The sequence below is a fragment of the Ylistrum balloti genome, unplaced genomic scaffold (genome assembly GCF_031769215.1).
Source record: "Ylistrum balloti isolate Yb309-2 unplaced genomic scaffold, AGI_CSIRO_Ybal_v1 Utg370242, whole genome shotgun sequence".
Taxonomy (NCBI): Eukaryota; Metazoa; Mollusca; class Bivalvia; order Pectinida; family Pectinidae; genus Ylistrum; species Ylistrum balloti.
In genome coordinates, this window is record NW_026782196.1 from 348,959 (window position 1) to 373,422 (window position 24,464).

A 24,464-nucleotide genomic window follows, 5' to 3' on the forward strand; every position below is an offset into this window, starting at 1 on the left:
CCCAGTTAAGCTATGATATGACGGAGGTGACAATAACGTATTTGTCATGCTATTAAACGATGCAGTAGATCGATTGTTTACTGTCAGCCGATACCATATTTGTATCATTATGTTTCAGTTACAGCTGTTTAGAGATAGTATCTGTAATATCTGGTTGCCCTATAAATATCATGTCTAAGTCACAGCTGTTTTGAAATAGGACATTGCAGTATCTGGCTGCAACATCACCGAACAATATATGGGAATTCCGTCGCAGGCCATTTAAAGCAATCAGGTGAAAGCATCTTGCCAACGATACATCCACGTAAGGACCTGCCCATTTCTCAGCTTCTTGAGAAACACAAACTGCCACAGGTAGGGCGCGTTGAACCATCCACTTCCAATTTAGTCCAACACACTTTTATTCTACTTGTGCACGTGGTATGCCGTACATAGTCGATAATCATACCAATGGAATTCTTGGTTTGATCCAGAGTGTAGATTTTTATTGGACAAAAGCTATGACCGATTAGTCTCACAATCAAACGGGCACAAATAGGGAATAAGGTTGGGACGTAAGAAATTTAAGAAGCGCGCACACACATCCACACAAACACACACTCAAACTATCATCACAAACACAAGCAAACAAACAAAACTAAAAAAAAACAAAAGAAACACACATATACCTCCGTGATTGGGATAAAACGTGTTTTACTATTATTCCATGAAGATGTTGATTATGTCATTTTTCAATATATATATTTAACTTTATTTATATAGATATATAAACTAATATATAACAAAGATATTACTTTATGAGTATAGTATCACCGACCTATTCGAACCCCCCCTCCTCCAGTTTTACTTTTCTCTTTTCTACTTGTTCCTAATTCCGCTATTTAAAATTGGCGCCGATTTTTAACTCTAGTCCGTAAGTAGAATTTTTTTTATTTTATGGGGTGAGTTTTCTGTGGACAAGGTATGAATAGATGGTTTATATTCAAAATAACATTTTCTTCTATAATAACATTTCTTGTGCATTTAACTGCCTTTTTATTACCTTTTATTGTAACAACACAAACATTCAATATTTTTTACAAAAATTAATTTTCTTTATTTTTTCAGTTTAGATTTTTTTATTCATTCCAGACAATCGGTACATGAGGAACAATATTTTGATATTGATAATTCAATCACCATTTTCCGTTCAACAATGGTTTCTTTCCCCTTATAAACGGGCCCTCGGCGTCCATCGGCCGAAGGGATTATCGAGATTTATGTGACTATTTTTTTTTTCTTTTTCTTATTTTCACCTACCTCTGTATATAGACCCAAATGTCAATGTATTTCTTGCATTTCTTTCGAGCGTTTGTTAGTGTAATGAAATGCGCCCCTTCTTACGTAGTAAAGCGTCCATGGATACCGGGCCGGCGATGCACACTTAGCATTTTTTTTTCTTTTTCTATTTTTGGGGTTAATCTAATGTTTATAGAAGGTATAAATGAAAAGTCAAATTTAGTTTACATGAATTTATAAATAGAGAGTAGAGTTGAAAAGTCACAATATTTTACGCTAAATATTCTATTGATCATTCAAAGAATAATATAATTTATGCAGTGATGAATCACGTTGGAAACGAAAAAAAATGCATTTGTATATTATAAAAGTTCATAATTCGAAGTGGTCAATTTAGTAGTAACAACAATACGGACAAGTGAATTGTCAAATTTTCGAGGCAACCTGTCCCATTTATCAAGACTCAACGATTACATAAATTAAATACACAAAACATAAAACAAATACAGAGTTATGAAGTTAAAAGGTATGTTTGTAAATATATTAACCTGCTCTCACTGGCATTTGGTCTCATTGGAAGATTTCTACTGGAAGGAGGAAGCTTGATTTGTTAACGATCAAAATGCGGTGCACTCAAAAGCGATTAAGTTGGGTCGGCAAACTGTCTGGATGTGGACAAAGAAGTGTGTAGATTTTGTCATGTATTACGAACTAATAAATATCAGTAAATATTTCAAAAATAGGTGACAGTTCTGATCATGTATTCCTGTACTTTTTTAAAAATTGATTTTTCCACCATCGTAAGCAATAATTTATCCGATTCTTAACCTTGAAGTGAAATCAATATCGTGCTGTCATTGTTGATTGTACATAAAAATTGGAAGTGTTATTATTATGGATTTCGATTTAGAAATAAACATGCTCACATTCTTTGATATACCACGGATTTTAAATCCGGGTATTATTATTAATGAAAAACTCTTTACCCCTGCAGTGGTTCGAAGACACGATCAATCGGTATCTAAACACAAGTCTCATTGCTTTCTTAATGAAATTCCAACACACCAAAGCCTTGCATGACCTGAACTGTAATTACCTCTCTAATCCTACTTTTCTCGTCTGGAATAGATATATAGAACCTCGATAGACATCACCAGAGTGATCGATCACTAAAGAACACACCACTTCTATATTCCTTGTCATTGAACACTGAATGATAATGGCAAAAATACAGTTTAAGTGATGAAAAGGACATTCTGATATGTACTTTCTTCAGTTCTGTCTTTCCATACTGATATAGCAATTCCCCATTTCTGCGTACTTATCAGAAATAGCGATTACAAACTTTGTCATAAACCACAATTTTCTTATCACTGCACTCCTAGGAACCAAGGCAAACCTACTAATAACATGTGATAATGATCCCAGATATAGCCATTACAGGAATTGATTAAGGATGGCTGGACGGATGGATTATGAACATAGGGCGATTTGAACAGCCCGACATCATCAAGATGCTGGTACAATATGTGACATTATATTTGAACAAGAAATCCCAGAGGGATCTGGTGCCCACCATTGTTTGATCTTTACTCTTATTTTCTTTTCTCTGTTTTGGCTCTAAATGATAAGAAAATTGAACATTCCTTTGCAGAAGCAGCTATAACAATCTTTCATTGCTAAATCCAAGAGGGCCACATGGAAGCCATTTTTCTGATCAGTCCCAATATCAAATTGGCACAACTAGGGACCGAGGGGAAACCACTTATGAAATTTAAGAAAGTTCTATTCTGTCGTTATCAATAAATGGTGACAATCTTTCAAAGATAATATCCAAGATGGCCGCCTGTCGGTGATGATATTTTTCTGATCAGTCCTAACATCATACACATACAACTATTTACCACGGGATCTACGTATGAAATTTGAGAGAAATCCACTCAGTACATCTCATGAAATGGCGATAACAAACTTTACTTGGCGAAATCTAAGATGGCTGTCTGTTGGTCAGTACCTCTGTTTTATATAAAGAATCAGAGTGGGGTCCCTTTGATTAATGAAAGCAACTTGAATTATTAATGGTGTCTAGAATCATACATGATCAAACTCCAAGTTATCAGAAAGAAATTGTTGAGCCACATCTATATGATCCAGCTCTAGACAGATATTCTCTCTCCGTACCGCTAGAACATTTGATCCTCTTTGTCAAACAGTCACCTTCTTTATTAGATTCTTCCTGACTATATTTAAATAGTTATGTGTTATGTGTGGGGGAGGACTTAAATACGCTATGCCTGATGTCCAGTCGCTGTGATGTTATGTGTGGGGGAGGACTTAAATACGCTCTGCCTGATGTCCAGTCCCTGTGATGTTATGTGTTAGAAAAGACTTAAATACGATCTGCCTTATGTCCAGTCCCTGTGATGTTATGTGTGGGGTAAGACTTAAATACGCTCTGCCTGATGTCCAGTCCCTGTGATGTTATGTGTTAGAAAAGACTTAAATACGATCTGCCTTATGTCCAGACCCTGTGATGTTAAGTGTGGGATAGGACTTAAATAGGCTCTGCCTTATGTCCAGTCCCTGTGATGTTATGTGTTGGGTAGGATTTAAATACGGTCTGCCTGATGTCCAGTCCCTGTGATGTTATGTGTGGGGTAGGACTTAAATACGCTATGCCTGATGTCCAGTCCCTGTGATGTTATGTGTGGGGGAGGACTTAAATACGCTCTGCCTGATGTCCAGTCCCTGTTATGTTAAGTGTGGGATAGGACTTAAATAGGCTCTGCCTGATGTCCAGTCCCTGTGATGTTATGTGCGGGGGAGGACTTAAATACGCTCTGCCTGATGTCCAGTCCCTGTGATGTTATGTGCGGGGGAGGACTTAAATACGCTCTGCCTGATGTCCAGTCCCTGTGATGTTATGTGTTAGAAAAGACTTAAATACGCTCTGCTTGATGTCCAGTCCCTATGATGTTATGTGTGGGGCAGGACTTAAATACGCCCTGCTGATGTCCTGTTCCTGTGATGTTATGTGTGGGGGAGGACTTAAATACGCTCTGCCTGATGTCCAGTCCCTGTGATGTTATGTGTTAGAAAAGACTTAAATAGGCTCTGCCTGATGTCCAGTCCCTGTGATGTTATGTGTGGGGGAGGACTTAAATACGCTCTGCCTGATGTCCAGTCCCTGTGATGTTATGTGTTAGAAAAGACTTCAATACGCCCTGCCTGATGTCCTGTCCCTGTGATGTTATGTGTTAGAAAAGACTTAAATACGCTCTGCTTGATATCCAGTCCCTGTGATTTTATGTGTTAGAAAAAACTTAAATAGGCTCTGTCTAATGTCCAGTCCCTGTGATGTTAAGTGTGGGAGAGGACTTAACTAGGCTCTGCCTGATGTCCAGTCCCTGTGATGCTTAAAACTGGAAAAAGACACAAGACAGTTTTTTATAATTTTATCTTAAGCAATACAGATTTGAACAAAATTCATAGAAAATTAATTTCAGAATTCATTTCAGTTACGTTCAGTCGCTTTTCTATACTTAGTTTCTGAATTTCCTTGTTGTGTATGTTACTTCTACTCCTTGTGTATGGAAGAAACCAGGACAGTGGTTACTTGAAGAAATTATAGGCTACAGCAGCAGCACTCCCAATGGCCATCTTGGTAGCAGTGCCTAAACCTGCAGCTCCAACCGACTGGAGGACAGCCACAGCACTTCCGGCGGCTACACCCCCTCCATTAGCTACAGCGGCGGCAGACATGGCTTTTGCTGCTAGGGAACCTGCAGCAATCCCGCCAGAAGTGAATCCTGCAACACTAATGACAGCCGGAACCAACACCACTGTTCCAACGGCTACAGCGCCTGTATAAGCTAATTTGTCCATCTTTGGTGCCCTGTAAGCAAATGATGCACAAAACTTGAAGATCTTCAATGAAGTAAACAAAAATCCAGTAGCTTCCCTAGAAATTTGGCCATTTTGGTTTGCTTGTTTCAATTCTTTTCCCGATAAGTCTCGAAAAGAGCAGGTAAAACTAATCAAACGGATATATGAATCTAAAAGTTCCCTTTCAACATAGCAATGACCAACAATTGTGAATCACAATATGTCTCAGAATATAGGACAAAGGGGAAATTACTTTATGCAGTGACATAATGATCAACTCCACAATCATCTATGCTATGAAATGATGCAGTAAAAAAATTATGACCATTATTTCTCCCATCATTCACAGGCTTGTCACCCGTTTTACTTGTTCAAGATTTCTATGTCAACCCCTAGGGTATGATTTCTCTGTCAACCCCTAGGGTATGACAAATAGCGCTAGCACCTGAAGTGAACAGAACTACTTTTACGCAAGTTGTCTGCTACATGTATATAAACAAGTACACATGTACAAATTTACCAATAGCTCAAAACCATGTTTGAAATAGGAGACACTGTCAGCATAGGATCTGGAGGTAGGAAGGGAAAGATTATTGACAATTTTCGCCCTATAGGAACTTGTATGATGTATAAAGTCTGCATGACTGACACTGGCGAAATAGTTAGTGCAGCAAAGCATGAAGGGAATGCACGATGCGGAGTTCCAATTTTAGAAAAAGTATGATGGGAGAAAAATAATCAACCCCTACCTTTTGGGTGTAACAGAGAAATATCCAACCTTCGGGGTGACTTTCTTGGTTGTCTAACCCTCTGCATAGCCTTGGGTTAGACAACCAAGAATATCACTCCTCGGGTTGGAGATTTCTCTGTCACACCTTAATGTAGGTGAAGATTCTATTAGTCACAGGGCAAATAAAGGAACAAAGTCCATTCTACTGTGCTAATTAAGTTATTTATGGGTTGGTGGTTTTGACAGAGGAAATTCCCAGAAAGAACATATTGGCATTATTTATACCAGAAAAACTTGGTAACATTGATAGATAACCTTCGAAAGTTTAAGTAAACGACTATATTTCATAATGGTAATATATGTAATATTTACCTTCAAAGACCTGTTGCAGTTTGGTAGTCATAGTCAAATAGTTCAAATTGACAGTGGTAAATGGCCAACTGCGGGGTTTGCACTATATTCTTTAGTTTTATTGGTCTCACTCGCACTCCTTGCACACTTTCCTCACAACTCTCATCCTAATTTACATACTGTATAAGACGTAAACTATCCTGACAGCAAAAGACAAGTACAAGAAGGTCACCCTTACACTGATGTGGCACATTACACAACACGTGAAACCGCTATAATTAGACAGGTACTTTCCACATTACACAACACAGTGGCAATTGTCCGATCGACAACGCTAAAATAACCAAGCCTACAAAAAATCAAGGGAGGCTACTCTCACCATCTCCAACAAACAAAATGTCTTCAGCATTGAACGTCATTCCCAATGATATCGGACTTAATTATACTTCTAACGTATCGTTGAAGAAAAAATTAAAAGCGAACGGTTTCGTGTCTGGGTCGTACTTTCAACGAGTGTCCTTCCAAACAAAGAGACGATGATACAGTTGAAATTAGTGGCCATGTTATCCCAAATCAGTGGAAGAATGGCAAGCCTCATAGGCCGATGTTGTAAATATATAAACCAAATTCGATGAAAATACCATTTGAAATATGAATTCCAATCAATATATTTGTATTTATGCATTTAATGCAAATATCAATAACTATAAAGAAAGTCGATTTTAGTTGACCTAATTATCCTTAAAGCCTTTAGATATCACACATTTCTTCTTTAATCATTAATCAATCAAAGCTTATTTGCTTTGATAGTCATTAAGTTTCACACCTATATTTATTTTATTAAAGGGAAATGTTTGCACACATTTACTTTTATCTTGCAACTATTTCATTATCAAAGGCAATTAGGGTGCATGAATTACATTTTAATAATTAATCATTTTTGAAGATTATTTGTCAATAAATCATAGTATATATATCAAGTGTGTAAATTCTGATACCTTGAACTATATATAAGTGCAAAATAAAAAGAATATGACTATAAAAAGACTTTGAAATTTTAAGTAAAATGTTACACAAATTATGCAACTGATCTTGGCTGAGGCAATATATTTTAGTACTCAAAAAAATTACTTAATTAAGATCAACAGTGTGCTTTTGTCCTAGTGGGATTATGTCCTAGTGGACTTTTGTCCTAGTGGGATTATGTCCTAGAGGACTTTTGTCCTAGTGGGATTATGTCCTAGTGGGCTTTTGTCCTAGTGGGATTATGTCCTAGTGGGCTTATGTCCTAGTGGGCTTTTGTCCTAGTGGGCTTTTGTCCTAGTGGACTTTTGTCCTAGTGGGATTATGTCCTAGTGGACTTTTGTCCTAGTGGGATTATGTCCTAGTGGACTTTTGTCCTAGTGGGATTATGTCCTAGTGGGATTATGTCCTAGTGGGCTTTTGTCCTAGTGCGATTATGTCCTAGTGGGCTTTTGTCCTAGTGGACTTTTGTCCTAGTGGGATTATGTCCTAGTGGGCTTTTGTCCTAGTGGGATTTTGTCCTAGTGGACTTTTGTCCTAGTGCGATTATGTCCTAGTGCGATTATGTCCTAGTGGGATTATGTCCTTGTGGGATTATGTCCTAGTGGGATTATGTCCTAGTGGACTTTTGTCCTAGTGGGATTATGTCCTAGTGGACTTTTGTCCTAGTGGGATTATGTCCTAGTGGACTTTTGTCCTAGTGGGATTATGTCCTAGTGGACTTTTGTCCTAGTGGGATTATGTCCTAGTGGGATTATGTCCTAGTGGGCTTTTGTCCTAGTGCGATTATGTCCTAGTGGGCTTTTGTCCTAGTGGACTTTTGTCCTAGTGGGATTATGTCCTAGTGGACTTTTGTCCTAGTGGGATTTTGTCCTAGTGGACTTTTGTCCTAGTGGGATTATGTCCTTGTGGACTTTTGTCCTAGTGGGATTATGTCCTAGTTGACTTTTGTCCTAGTGGGATTATGTCCTAGTGGACTTTTGTCCTAGTGGGATTATGTCCTAGTGGACTTTTGTCCTAGTGGGATTATGTCCTAGTGGGATTATGTCCTAGTGGGCTTTTGTCCTAGTGCGATTATGTCCTAGTGGGCTTTTGTCCTAGTGGACTTTTGTCCTAGTGGGATTATGTCCTAGTGGGCTTTTGTCCTAGTGGGCTTTTGTCCTAGTGGACTTTTGTCCTAGTGGGATTATGTCCTAGTGGGATTATGTCCTAGTGGACTTTTGTCCTAGTGGGATTATGTCCTAGTGGACTTTTGTCCTAGTGGGATTATGTCCTAGTGGGATTATGTCCTAGTGGACTTTTGTCCTAGTGGGATTATGTCCTAGTGGGATTATGTCCTAGTGGACTTTTGTCCTAGTGGGATTATGTCCTAGTGGACTTTTGTCCTAGTGGGATTATGTCCTAGTGGACTTTTGTCCTAGTGGGATTATGTCCTAGTGGGATTATGTCCTAGTGGGATTATGTCCTAGTGGGCTTTTGTCCTAGTGCGATTATGTCCTAGTGGGCTTTTGTCCTAGTGTGCTTTTGTCCTAGTGGGATTATGTCCTAGTGGACTTTTGTCCTAGTGGGATTATGTCCTAGTGGGATTATGTCCTAGTGGGCTTTTGTCCTAGTGCGATTATGTCCTAGTGGGATTATGTCCTAGTGGGGTTTTGTCCTAGTGCGATTATGTCCTAGTGGGATTATGTCCTAGTGGACTTTTGTCCTAGTGGGATTATGTCCTAGTGGGCTTTTGTCCTAGTGGGCTATTGTCCTAGTGGGATTATGTCCTAGTGGGCTATTGTCCTAGTGGGCTATTGTCCTAGTGGGCTTTTTTCCTAGTGCGATTATGTCCTAGTGGGCTATTGTCCTAGTGGGCTTATGTCCTAGTGGGCTTTTGTCCTAGTGGGCTTTTGTCCTAGTGGGCTTATGTCCTAGTGGGATTATGTCCTAGTGGACTTTTGTCCTAGTGGGCTATTGTCCTAGTGGGATTATGTCCTAGTGGGCTTTTGTCCTAGTGGACTTTTGTCCTAGTGGGCTTTTGTCCTAGTGGGATTTTGTCCTAGTGCGATTATGTCCTAGTGGGCTTTTGTCCTAGTGGGATTATGTCCTAGTGGGCTTTTGTCCTAGTGGGCTTTTGTCCTAGTGCGATTATGTCCTAGTGGGCTTTTGTCCTAGTGGGATTATGTCCTAGTGGGCTTTTGTCCTAGTGGGATATGTCCTAGTGGGCTATTGTCCTAGTGGGATTATGTCCTAGTGGGCTTTTGTCCTAGTGGGATTATGTCCTAGTGGGCTATTGTCCTAGTGGGATTATGTCCTTGTGGGCTTTTGTCCTAGTGGGATTATGTCCTAGTGGGCTTTTGTCCTAGTGCGATTATGTCCTAGTGGGCTTTTGTCCTAGTGGGATTATGTCCTAGTGGGCTTTTGTCCTAGTGGGATTATGTCCTAGTGGGCTTTTGTCCTAGTGCGATTATGTCCTAGTGGGCTTTTGTCCTAGTGTGCTTTTGTCCTAGTGGGATTATGTCCTAGTGGACTTTTGTCCTAGTGGGATTATGTCCTAGTGGGATTATGTCCTAGTGGGCTTTTGTCCTAGTGCGATTATGTCCTAGTGGGATTATGTCCTAGTGGGGTTTTGTCCTAGTGCGATTATGTCCTAGTGGGATTATGTCCTAGTGGACTTTTGTCCTAGTGGGATTATGTCCTAGTGGGCTTTTGTCCTAGTGGGCTATTGTCCTAGTGGGCTATTGTCCTAGTGGGATTATGTCCTAGTGGGCTATTGTCCTAGTGGGCTATTGTCCTAGTGGGCTTTTGTCCTAGTGCGATTATGTCCTAGTGGGCTATTGTCCTAGTGGGCTTATGTCCTAGTGGGCTTTTGTCCTAGTGGGCTTTTGTCCTAGTGGGCTTATGTCCTAGTGGGATTATGTCCTAGTGGACTTTTGTCCTAGTGGGCTATTGTCCTAGTGGGATTATGTCCTAGTGGGCTTTTGTCCTAGTGGACTTTTGTCCTAGTGGGCTTTTGTCCTAGTGGGATTTTGTCCTAGTGCGATTATGTCCTAGTGGGCTTTTGTCCTAGTGGGATTATGTCCTAGTGGGCTTTTGTCCTAGTGGGCTTTTGTCCTAGTGCGATTATGTCCTAGTGGGCTTTTGTCCTAGTGGGATTATGTCCTAGTGGGCTTTTGTCCTAGTGGGATATGTCCTAGTGGGCTATTGTCCTAGTGGGATTATGTCCTAGTGGGCTTTTGTCCTAGTGGGATTATGTCCTAGTGGGCTATTGTCCTAGTGGGATTATGTCCTTGTGGGCTTTTGTCCTAGTGGGATTATGTCCTAGTGGGCTTTTGTCCTAGTGCGATTATGTCCTAGTGGGCTTTTGTCCTAGTGGGATTATGTCCTAGTGGGCTTTTGTCCTAGTGGGATTATGTCCTAGTGGGCTATTGTCCTAGTGGGCTTTTGTTCTAGTGGGCTTTTGTCCTAGTGGGATTATGTCCTAGTGGGCTTTTGTCCTAGTGGGATTATGTCCTAGTGGGCTTTTGTCCTAGTGGGATTATGTCCTAGTGGGCTTTTGTCCTAGTGGGATTATGTCCTAGTGGGCTTTTGTCCTAGTGGGATTATGTCCTAGTGGGCTTTTGTCCTAGTGTGATTATGTCCTAGTGGGCTTTTGTCCTAGTGGAATTATGTCCTAGTGGGCTTTTGTCCTAGTGGGATTATGTCCTAGTGGGCTTTTGTCCTAGTGGGCTTATGTCCTAGTGGGCTTTTGTCCTAGTGGAATTATGTCCTAGTGGGATTATGTCCTAGTGGACTTTTGTCCTAGTGGGCTTATGTCCTAGTGGGCTATTGTCCTAGTGGGCTATTGTCCTAGTGGGATTATGTCCTAGTGGGCTTTTGTCCTACACTCTAAGATCACTGTAGCGGTTCGTTCTTTACCTTGTAAGATATGCAGACTCTAAGTATCAATTCATCTTTTGACAGATTAAATCCATGCTGGAAAACATATGAAAAAGAACCAACCGCTGATATGATATTTAACTACATGTATTTTATTTAGATCTACTTATTGTTTATGTTTAAGATGATCGCTAAAATTTAGGTATATATACCATCTTTTCATATTTTCAGTCGAATATTTATGAGATGGTTTTCCTTTTCAAATAAGGTTAATATGGCAAATCACTGCATTTATTCAAAGACAATATATACACCAATTAATAGGGAATTCAAAATACTAATTCTGTATCTATGAATTACAGCCCTTTCCACTGATGAAGGAGTAAAAACTGTGTTTTTCATTTGACGCATATTGCCAGGACCCAGTAAATCGCCACATTACTACGATCCGTTTTTCAGACAAGTATTTCTGAGACGGTTTTTTGCTTTTTAAACTAAGTTTATACGTGGTAGCAGTGCAATAATTAAATAAAGAAATATACCGGTCGTTAGGGAATTTAATATCCTAAAATTATGTATATATATTTTAGCCGTTTTCCTCCTTGAATGACTTACCAGTCCATTTAAGTAGACACATACTTTCATTTCCCTATAATCGCCATGTTAAATCGAGTCAATTTCAGTCTCTTTTAGTACACTGTGACGTCACTGGTCACTTATTGGGTTTTCAGTTTTTTACTCGGCTGTTTCCGTGAAATTGATAATTTTGCCATTTTAACAGTCAATTTTGCTTTTATCGTTCATCTTTGAAAATTTCTATTTCTTGTAAAGTGGTCAAAGTAACCTATATTTTCATATATAAAAAAATATTTTTCGCTGACGATACCCTTTTTTCCTTTCTACATTTATGCTAATAATTAAAATGATAAAAAAAAACAAAGTTCAAGTGGTGTGATAATTTTCTATGGAGCAGAATTAATGAAATAAAAATAAAAACAGTCGCCATGCAGGGTTAGCGCAGTTGGTAGAGCATAGGCTTCACCACCAGAAGGGTGAAGAGGGTTGTGGGTTTGAATCCCTGGCAACAGCAATTTCTTTCCCGTGAAAATTCATCTTTCATCTCTGTTTCAAGTGGGAATGAAGTGGTAAATCCAAAAGAAACAAACAAAAGTTTGCTTTTACCGTCATATAAAGTCTTTATAAAAAGTCCACCAAGATACATCACTGATATAATGGTTACTTTCTAAACTGGCATTACATTCTTTAAAAAAATGACCTGCAGTCATGCCAAAAATGGACTACGCCATTTTGCTCCTATAGTGCCACCAAATACATATATACCAATACCAATTTTCACTAAAATCGGACAATATCTAAAATTTGGCCAAATTTTGACCACAGCTGACCACTCAGATGACCGATCGATGACCAAATGAAAAATGGACTACACCATTTGGCTCCTATAGTGCCACCTAATACATATATACAAATTTTCACGAAAATCGGACAATATCTAAAATTTGGCCAAATTTTGACCACAGCTGACCGCTCAGATGCACTAAGCCATTTTGCTCCTATCGACAGTGCCACCTAATATATATATATATACCAATTTTCACGAAAATCAGACAATATCTAAAATTTGGCCAAATTTTGGCCACAGCTGACCGATCGATGGCTGAATGAACAAGAGATCCCAGTGGGATCTTGGCACCCACCATTTGAGGATCTGTTTTCAGTTCTTGAAGATTTGCTTTTTTTTTTTTTTTTTTTTGTTACAGGTGTTGTAAATGTTCATGAACTGGTCTTCATTGAATGTACCCATTGATGGCACAAGATATTTTTATTAAGCACCTATTAGCAAAATTTGAAAAAGATCCCAAAGTATTATTAGATAGCGGTCACTTACAGGTGGATAATGGACATGGTCTTGAATCAATATGATAGAATATCGAAGAAAATAGTGTGTTGTATTACTGTCGATATCCAAGATGGCTGCCTGTGGGCCACCTTGATTTCAAATCAGTCCAAAAAAGGTAAAATGCACAACTAGGGACCAAGGGAAACCAATACCTATGAAATATCAGAAGAATCCATCCAGTACATCCTCAGAAATAGCGGTAACAAGATTTTACTCTCAAAATCCAAGATGGCTGCCTGTCAGCCATCTTGAATTCGACCAAGTCTAAAAAAGGTACAATGCACAACTAGGGACCAAGGGGAAACTGCATATGAAATTTGAGAAAGATCAATCCAGTACTTTCCAAGAAATATCGGTAACAAACTTTTACTTTCAAACATTCTAAAGCCCTTTCAACAGGTAACATTCTTCAGACCTTTCGACAGGTAACATTCTTAAGACCTTTCAACAGGTAACATTATTTATACCTTTCAACAGGTAACATTCCTTAGACCTTTAACAGGTAACATTCTTAAGACCTTTCAACAAGTAACATTCTATAGACCTTTCAACAGGTAACATTCCTTAGACCTTTAACAGGTAACATTCTTAAGACCTTTCAACAGGTTACATTCTTAAGACCTTTCAATAAGTAACATTCTTAAGACCTTTCAATAAGTAACATTCTTAAGACCTTTCTACACGTAACATTATTTAGACCTTTAACAGGTTACATTCTTAAGACCTTTCTACAGGTAACATTCCTTAGACCTTTCAACAGGTAACATTCCTTACACCTTTCAACAGGTAACATTCTTAAGACCTTTCAATAAGTAACATTCTTAAGACCTTTCAATAAGTAACATTCTTAAGACCTTTCTACACGTAACATTATTTAGACCTTTAACAGCTTACATTCTTACGACCTTTCAACAGGTAACATTCTATAGACCTTTCAACAGGTAACATTATTTAGACCTTTAACAGGTAACATTCTTACGACCTTTCAACAGGTAACATTCTTAAGACCTTTCTACAGGTTACATTCTTACGACCTTTCAACAGGTTACATGAAAATACTTCGTATTTAAACATATAGGGTCTTTATATTATGTGTATAAACATGTACATTTGTATTTAATACAGCTGTATTTAGAGATGCAATATACTTGATGCTTAAATGTGTAAATACAGTTATCAAATCTGTATAATGAGTTTATAAACCTGTTAATATTGTATAAACATGGAACTATCGGTTGTATTGATTTGTAAATACAAATATATGAACTTTGTAAATACATGTATCAGATCTGTATGCTTTGTGTATAAACATATAATTACTGTAAATTGACATAAAAACATGTAAATACTGAGTATATAAACATGCCCTACAAGTAAAAGAACATTGTATATTATTATGTAAATACATGTACTATGTATAAATATTTACTTACAGATAGTATAGGCATGTAAACATGCAGTTTACACACAGGTAAAGGAATTTTATGTTTGGTAGTGTAAACATTAGTACACACAACTCAAATATACATTATTTTTAAAAAATATCAGTAGGTGATAAACATGAAGTAAAATCCTAATGAGCTGTTATTTACATAAGAGTATTGTAATATTTCTACTGATTGATTGGTAGGTAGGATATATCATTTGTAAAAAGGTTATACTGTTCATAGTAGGATATGCCCACCTACAACTATATACAGGGTAGGTAGGACAAACAGACAAATAGTTTGGACAAATCTATGAAAACTGATACAGGCAATTTGACCAGTTTTTTAAAATGGATTTAGGTCAATGAGTTCTAAATTAGACAGATATATATAAGACAATGTATTATAAACAATTCATATCTACAAAAGGAATGTAGACTGTAGATATTGATATATTTTTTATTTTTTTCTGAATGTGTAAACTTCATATAATTTTGAATTAAAATTGTTTCTAAGACAATAATATACACACGGTAGTTATTTCAATTTTCAAAGCATATTGTCTTCAGACAGGGATGGAATAACATGAGGAAGTTGCATTCGTCTTTTAATAAGGATTTTAGTGGCAGTAGGTGATTTTTTGACAAAAATCCTTCCATCAGCCGTCCAGTAAGTGTCAATATATTTCTTCCGTTTGGCCTGACCAAGTGATTTGATGATTGACTGACGGGTCTTTGTGAGGTCCTCAGTGATATAGATCTTCTCATGGTCATGCTTGAGACTTCGTTTGTTCCGGAAAACTTCGTTTTTCACGTTCCAGCTGCGGAAACGGCAAATGATTTGGAATTTTTCATCACGGTTTTCTCTCCCAATGATATGAGATCTGTATATATCATCTTTCTCAATTCTGACATTGAGCTTAGAATTACACATTTCCACAATTTTGGGATCTGTAAACTTTTTCTCATCCACAGTAAGCGAAACATTATGGAAAAGCAACGAATTCCGGCGGCCATATTGTTCAAGTTCCTCAACTTTCTCATCAAGCCTGCTGGATTTTTCATCAAGTGCAATACTCAAGTCATTAATTTTTTCCTCAAGAGAGGCACATTTATTAATTAGAGTGTCATTAGAGGTCTTCAGGCTAGATATACATAACTCTTGGACCTCGATTTTATACTGGAGTGGCTTCAGGAGGCTGGTCATTGTAGATTCAATAATGTCCTTTACCATGACCGACATACACGGGACGAATGCCTCCGCCCACACGGGTGCTATGGATTTAGCCAATTCCGGACTAGATAATGTTGATTTAATGATGGTGTTCATGTCAACTATTTGTCCTTTTCCGATATCTATCCTATGGATAGAACTGGGAACGGGTATCGGATTTGGCACAGAATTCCCACGGGCGTGACCTCTAGATCTATTATGTCGTTGATGGTCTGGGGCACCAGGAGAAGAATCAAATTTTCTTTTGTTGGAATATTCAGATTCCAGATCAGACATAATTGATCAATGTTTATATATAACTGTGGCAATATGTATGGTCAAAAACCCAATCAAGAGAGAGCGTATTCCAAGTACCACGTATGTCCTTGGGAAAATATGGCGGTCGGTTTTGTTTACAGTATACACATATACATGTATATGGTGTCAGGCTACAAGGTTCATAGAGTTCATAAAGCAACAAAAGCAACTTGGTATTGCTAGTTGCAACAAAAGAACATCATCGAAATCAATAACATAGTACTGTGACCTGTGTCAGCATGAAAGCTCGACAAACCTAGATCTCCGAACCAACAAGCGCTCCGGTCAAGTCGCCATCTTGTTACGTATTGAAATGGTCATACATAAATTTCATGTTTTTACAAGATGAGTTTAGATGTTTAATCAGTAATTACATGTTTATTTATAAGGTATTTACATGGTTACACAGTAATTACATGTGAATATATCAGGTATTTAAATGGTTATACATTAGTTACATGTTTATACAAGATGAATTTAGATGTTTGATCAGTAATTACATGTTTATTTATCAGGTATTTACATGGTTACACAGTAATTACATGTGAATATATCAGGTATTTACATGGTTACACAGTAATTACATGTTTATTTATCAAGTATTTACATGGTTCACAGTAATTACAAGTGAATATATCAGGTATTTGCATGGTTCACAGTAATTACATGTTTATTTATCAAGTATTTACATGGTTCACAGTAATTACATGTGAATATATCAGGTATTTACATGGTTCACAGAAATCACATGTTGATATATCAGGTATTTACATGGTTCATAGTAATTACCAGTGAATATATCAGGTATTTACATGGTTCACAGAAATCACATGTTGATATATCAGGTATTGAAATGGTCATACATAAATTTCATGTTTTTACAAGATGAGTTTAGATGTTTAATCAGTAATTACATGTTTATTTATCAGGTATTTACATGGTTACACAGCAACTGCATGTTAATACATCAGGTATTGGAATGGTTATACATTAATTTCATGTTGTTACAAGATGTATTTGGATATTTAAACAGTAATTACATGTTGAAACATCAGGTAATTAATTTGTTATCCAGTAATTGCAAGTTGATTTATGTTATATCAAATGGTTTTACAGTAATTTCATGTTTATTCATCCAATATTTACATGGTTATCCAGTAATAACATGCTGATATAGGAGGTACTCACATGATAACACAGTTACACAGTAATCACATGTTTATACATCAGGTATTTACATGGCTCTAATAGTAATGACATGTTTAAATATCAGGTATTACAGAGTAATTACATGCTTTCTTATATCAGATATTTACATGGTTACATAGTGGTTACAAGTTTACATCAAGTATTTATTGGTTAAACAGTAATTATATGTTTATACATTAGGTATTTACATGGCTGCATAGTAATTGTGTGTTAAAACACCAGGTATTTTCATGGTTACACCGTAATGACATGTTTATATGTATCAATTACTTACATGGTTACACAGTAATTTATATGTTTATCGACATATAGTGTGTAGTATACCGATAAGATATTTTTGTACATGTATTGTCATTTTGATCTATGCAATGAATTTGCATATTTTTGTACAGAGTTCCTGCTGCTGTATGTGTTTATTTTTTACATGTGTATTTTTACTTGTGTGCCTGTATGAATACTTCTGTAAATTGTCCTTATCAGTGTATAGGGTATGCATGTGTGTGTGGTTTCATGTAAGTGTGTCTGTGTGCAAGTCTGGTAATATTTCCACTTTCAGTAATATTTTCATATCTAGATGGAATCATATTATTGTACATAGAAATTCATTTTAAAGAAAGCTATATTCACTTAGTTACTAAAGAATTTTCATATTGTTTTATAGAATTATTCTATAACAAATCTAGGTACTTCACCATTTTCTATTTTTCCTCTCCATCTATCCTATTATGACATTCCACATAAGAATACTTAGGTGTTTTGTTTATGTGTCCTTTCTCTATATTTTCTTCTTTCTCACCTTTCACCTTTCCTGTCACGACCTATATATATATCATCCCTTAAGACTGAGTGTTTTGACAATTACATGTTTAATTTAACTGTGGTTTATTTGACCGATGGCCTCTCTATGTTTAAGTTATTGTTTGACGATCAAGGGTAATGATCTAGCCCAGTATTGAAAAAAAAAATCTCATTACCGCCAGCTTGATTGAAAGTTGATGCATTCTGTATAATCCCTTACCATGATATTGTATCCGAGTTGGCAAATGTGGACTTTCTTTGCCCAGCCATTATTTTTCCATCCCCGCAAATGTATTTGTAGAAATAAAAATATCTATTTTGAAGTTACGCGCGTAATGACATCGGAACCTTTCTTACCTGTTCACTGGTATAGTGCTATCCGGAACTCCTCTCCCAAAAAGTCGGAGTGACCGCCCTTGAAATGGCATGTTACTTCCGTCAAAGATAATTACATGGACGATAAAATCTCCGGTTATTGAGATGTTAATCTCATGTATACGTATTGTGAATTTCTCGTTGCCTGTAATGTTATGCACCAAATAAAAGGTAAATATACACACTACCTACGGATACATATTGTTTTACAAGGAACTTATCATAACTACTTTTTTTGAGCCAGTTTCCAAGCGAGGGGTCGATTTTTTAAAATCTGGAGTTGCTTGCCTTGTGTATTTTTAATGACCGTGGACCTCGGATTTGTCAACCGGCACATAAACTTGAATTCTGCTGATATTTCGTTTAAATAACGTCAGTCATGAGTGCTAAAACAAAAATCAATGTTTAAAAAATAATATCCTGGCCTCTAGTGTATTTTTAATGACCGTGGACCTCGGATTTGTCAACCGGCACATAAACTTGAATTCTGCTGATATTTCGTTTAAATAACGTCAGTCATGAGTGCTAAAACAAAAATCAATGTTTAAAAAATAATATCCTGGCCTCTAGTGTATTTTTAATGACCGTGGACCTCGGATTTGTCAACCGGCACATAAACTTGAATTCTGCTGATATTTCGTTTAAATAACGTCAGTCATGAGTGCTAAAACAAAAATCAATGTTTAAAAAATAATATCCTGGCCTCGAGTGTATTTTTAATGACCGTGGACCTCGGATTTGTCAACCGGCACATAAACTTGAATTCTGCTGATATTTCGTTTAAATAACGTCAGTCATGAGTGCTAAAACAAAAATCTATGTTTAAAAAATAATATCCTGGCCTCTAGTGTATTTTTAATGACCGTGGACCTCGGATTTGTCAACCGGCACATAAACTTGAATTCTGCTGATATTTCGTTTAAATAACGTCAGTCATGAGTGCTAAAACAAAAATCTATGTTTAAAAAATAATATCCTGGCCTCGAGTGCCTGTGACACATCCAGGCTCTTGTGCACCCGTCGTAGAGCTGATTTAGAATTTCGGGTGGGTGAAGTTATTTGGACGGAGATCCAGTTTCCAAGGAAGAAATACTTGTGTACTTTATATAGACCTCCGAATATCTCACACGCCTTTTGGAATCACTTTCGACTTTCTCTAGAATCCGCTTTTCATGAAACTACGCATATAGTTGTTGTTGGTGACATTAACGTTGATCTCCTGACCATAGAAAACACACATGCACTTACTGACATTGTTCACTCTTTACACCTGACCAACGTTATAGACAGCCCGACACGCATCGGACGCACGACTGCTACACTACTTGACCCAATTTTTCTCTCCGACACGTGTATTTCTAATTTTTCTGACGTAATTGACATAGATAACGGCCTTTCTGACCATAAAGCGACATCTGTTGAACCACGGACTCGTGATCAGACACACTTGCATTTCTCTTGGTCACTTACGTCGCCAGAACACTGACGTTCGTCGGCGAGACGATACCCGACAACGAGAGGAAACCAGACCCCATGAATAAGAATGGCATGTATGCATGGAAAAAAACGAGAATAAGGAAAGGAAAACATCGTAAAATTTACCTGAATATGCGTTTTGTCTGCCTGAAGAGTTGCTTTGCGCAAATGTCGATAAAGTATATTCTGAGACGTATATAATACACGTCTCTGGTATATGAGATCTTTCACGGTTACGTAACGAAGTCACATGAAATAATAGGCCACGCCTCCTGGAGGTCAAGACTAGAGGATTATGTATTTACTTGTTAGTCTATTACTTATGTCTTACCAACAGATAGTTGATTTTATTTACAATGTTACTTTTTGTATGTTTCAGACCTCCATCATTTTGGATAATAAAGTTATCTGAAAATAGTATCGGCCTACTTATCTAAAGACCTCCAGTAGCCATTACAGAATCTCGAAGAAGCTCTGCGTACCAACGGCAAGTCTGAAAACAAATAATGGTGATAACGTGTTGTGTCAGCGGTTGTTACAGCCGGCAATGTAATGATTTAAGCCTTTCCTTCCATCGTCTACCGAAATATCCGGAATAGCCTATTGCTACGGCCTTTCAGACAAAATTTACCGATCCTGGCCTTCTCATTGGCTGAAATTTCGAAAAGATATGTGGGTATTTTATTAAATTCTAAACGAAATTCTTTTGAGAGAACAACACGTGCGTGTGATAAATTAAGATCGGGCACGATGGCACTTATTCGTTCTGGGGCTCATCCTTGTGCTCTTAACCCCCTTACAGTTGCAAAATTGATAAAAATTAAAGTGTATCCATCTGCCCTATATGGATGTGAACTCTGGAATTTAACAAAAACCGAGATATTAATGTTGGAAAGAGCACAACATTTCATCGTTAAATCTATACAGGGGTTTGAAAAAAGAACAAGAACGGATGGGTGTACATCTCTTGGTTGGACCTCTATTGAGGCATATATTGACATTAAAAAATTATTATATTTTGGTAGATTGTGTAGAATGAATGTAATGTCGCTAGTTTATAAATTTTTTATTACAAGAATCTTTTTGTTTGAATTAGGTAGACCGTACCAACAAGGATTTATTCCTGACATAGTAAGGATACTGAGAAAATATTCATTGTATCACTATCTCAGCGACTTTGTTGAAACTGGAGTATTTCCAAAGAAATGTACTTGGAAATTTATTATGTATACTTCTGTAATGAAATATGAAGAACATAATTTAATTGAACTTATGAAAGATGATACTGATTTCTCAAGATTCGTTGAAATACAGGACCAGCTTAAACCTAACGTCTTATGGAAGCTAGCGCTTCAGTTTCCCCAAGACAGGGAGATTATACAATATAGAATGAAAATAGTAGTAACTATTCGAAACTTGACAACAATGGAATTATGTCATAAATGTGGGTTTCTATATCATGACCCAATAACACATTTAGTACTACAGTGTAACTATACTTCAGAGTTGAGAGATCAACTAAGGTGCTGTATAATTAATGTCAAGGATATACTGTTTAGTGTATATTTACACTCCCTATCAGACTCCGAAATGCTACATATATTGATTGGAGGAAAGGTTAACCTCAATATTAGCGAAGAAGAGTTGATCGATTTTAGATTAATATCAATCACGTACGTTTACAAAATGTGCAAATATTACTATACCTAATGTATGAATCAATTATATTAATTATGTTATAAATGAAGATATATTGTATGTGTATGACATATTTACATAATTTTGTGTAAATGTTTGGGTTCCCCAACCCCTGTGATACTGGCCCACAAAATTATCCTTCTAGTGCATACCTTACACATTACTGTATTACACAAGTGTATTAATACTTATTTATCATTATGCTGCTGATATTGTATGTCTCAAAGTGAATCCTAATTCATATGACATACACTTGACATGTGGAATTAAAACTATAACTTACTATGTATGTGTAAACTCTTCCATATATACTCTATGATAATTTATCAATTTGATGTTTCACGTGCATGTGCACCTATATATACATACATATTTATTCATTTTGCGTGTCATGGTGATATTATCTAATGCATTGGAGATCAGAAATAGTAGCAGCTGTAGTGAAAATATTGTAAATGTTGTACATATATATGGAAGTCTGGTTTAATCTCATAGAGCTATGGCTTTATAGATATAATTACTGGAAGAAAAGTCTAATCATGATACTTCAAGGAAGATAGGCATGTAAATACATTTAATGTAATTATTTACACTTTTAACTATATGAAATGCTGTGTACACCTTATCTACTTTCCTCAACCACAAATATAATTATAATAAGTAAGGACTATTACTTTGCAATACATTTAAAATAAAGAAGTAGGTATAAAGTCCTTTTCATTTGTCTAAATCCTCATATTGATAGATAGTAATTGCAACATCTTGGGTATTGCAAAGGTTTTATTTAGTCAACTTCATCATAGAGCTATTTATCATTTGGCTTGTTGGCGATAAATATATGGTTGTGTGTATTTTGTTATTTTTTTACCTATTTTGATTTGTTCAAATTATTGTCGTCAAATTTGAAATAAGAATTAAAGAATATATAAAAACGCTTAAAATTAAGAAAAATACCCTCTGGCTCTCTTATTTTATTGATTTTTGCATTCCAAAGTGTAAGAGTATGGGGAAAGTAATATAGCTTAGCGATTATTGGTAAACATTTTCCAATACGTTTAGCCTCTCAGTACTTTCAGTACTTTGATTATCATTGGTTGGTAGGCTGTTTGTTGTTGTTTTTTCACGGAAATACTAAATTATTTTTTATTATTTGTTTTCACGCCGGAGAAAATAGTAACGACTGTTATGCCTGCATTGTACAAATTTTTTAAAGGCGAAATCATGTAGGATCGAAAGCATGATTTCGATGCATACATGATCAGCTAATGATACATGGCGTCTAGGTATAGTAGCTAGCTGGGGTATCCAGGTGTACCTGCCATTACTTCCCACGGCAGGTGTCCTGCTGGAAATAACATACGTGTGCTTACTACTTAGTAAAGTAGTTTACTATATCGTGTATAATTATATTGCCTGTATAAAATATATACATGCCTATATATGAGATATAGGCTACCGATTGAAATAATTTATACACACACGCATACACATTTTGTTCACAATATTTATTTTGTTACAGGTAAGAAAAATGACTTGCCATTTTGTCCAGACTATGTAACAAGTCTACATCTTGGGGTTAAAGACAGTATGCTAATCCCATGGTTAGAACTGAACACTCCAGAGGGAAGGAAATCTCCTTGATAAAGAAAACCGAATACATGTGGCTGAAGCCCTTCTGGACCTCTCAGACATACATAACATCGCAGAAACAGAATCTACAGCAACAGAGTCTGTATGGACACCACCAATAGGTATGTTTATCAATGATTTTGTAATTTATCCCCTTTTTATGCTGATCAAATGTTCATTTGTATCTTTTTTAAGTTATGACAGTTTTGTTCCAAAACTGACAAGGGTTTAATTTACACATCAACTAATATTCAAAGATGTAACAAAATATATACAGCCTGTACATATATATGCTGTTGTAATTTTTGTCACGATATAGTAGTGTTGTATATATATTATATGTATTATTGTTCTGTCTATCATCTATGTACTATGTTCAAATGAAATTTACTTTACTTCCAAGTCCCTAAACACATGGAGATGTATTTGTGTATTTGCAGATATCCATGATACATGTTTGAAAAAAAGTTGGAAAATAAGCAACTTGGACAAGAACTGATTAGGTTGCAGACATAAAGAGATGATCTTGAAACTAAGCTCCAGCAAGTCACATTTGGAGTGAAGACTATTGAAAACAATGACAGCCGTGCATCTTTCTTCACCGGATTACCATCCTTTGCTGCCTTTTCATGTTTACTTGGATTCCGTAGATGTGTGGCTAAAATTGGAAGTCCTTTATTCAGCATATCTGACAGATGTCCTTCTGACACACTGTGACTTGGGAAGTACAGATACATGGTTCATGTGAACTTTCCAAGACAAAATTCAAGGACTTTTCAAGGCCCTATTCACCTTTTTAAAGAAATTTTTCAGAAATATTAAGTACATTTTACAATGATAAATGCAGAAAACATAACAATATGTATACCAATTTCAGATATTTTAATAAAGGTCAGAGGTTTCTTAGGGTCATCATTCATATTCAACTGTATTATACAGTTACATATGGTATACTATACCAAATCAACAGTCTTTAAGAGCATTCACTTTGCTTTCAATCAAGTCAGTTAAGATTTTGCACTGTTCAACCTTTTCCTTTGCACTCCTGCACTTCTAAGATTGCTTATTTCTTCTTCCAAAGCCTCACACTTTCTTCCCTGTTGATCAGTTGTTTTCACGTCTCTTTGTTCTGCCAGGTATAAATCATACTTCTGTCTGACTGCTCTAGCAATGGACAGTAGGTCTTTGGTAAGAGGGGCATTTAAGACCCCACCCACTTCACTCACTTAGTCACAAATCAAACGCTGGGCGACTAGGGTTTCTTGCTTCAAAT

At 36.7% G+C, this 24,464-nt stretch overlaps 1 protein-coding gene and 1 long non-coding RNA gene across 3 annotated transcripts; one reads left to right on the top strand and one right to left on the bottom strand.

Annotated features, from left to right (window-relative positions):
• Positions 1–4,717: 4,717 nt before the first annotated feature.
• Positions 4,718–18,454, bottom strand: LOC132552323 (interferon alpha-inducible protein 27-like protein 2). Its single transcript, XM_060216484.1, has 2 exons — positions 18,371–18,454; positions 4,718–5,173 (listed from the first exon to the last, which is right to left on the bottom strand). The coding sequence occupies exons 1-2, from the start codon at positions 18,439–18,441 to the stop codon at positions 4,891–4,893; spliced, it is 354 nt and encodes a 117-aa protein (XP_060072467.1). The 5' UTR covers positions 18,442–18,454; the 3' UTR covers positions 4,718–4,890.
• A 62-nt stretch (positions 18,455–18,516) lies between these two features.
• On the top strand, positions 18,517–24,092 carry LOC132552324 (uncharacterized). Of its 2 annotated transcripts, none has more exons than XR_009554325.1 (4): positions 18,517–18,559; positions 20,244–20,536; positions 23,082–23,313; positions 23,632–24,092. It is a non-coding gene; the product is annotated as an uncharacterized LOC132552324 (long non-coding RNA). The 2 variants fall into 2 exon arrangements; XR_009554324.1 differs by lacking the exon at positions 18,517–18,559 and adding an exon at positions 19,872–19,938.
• The last annotated feature ends 372 nt before the right edge of the window (positions 24,093–24,464 follow it).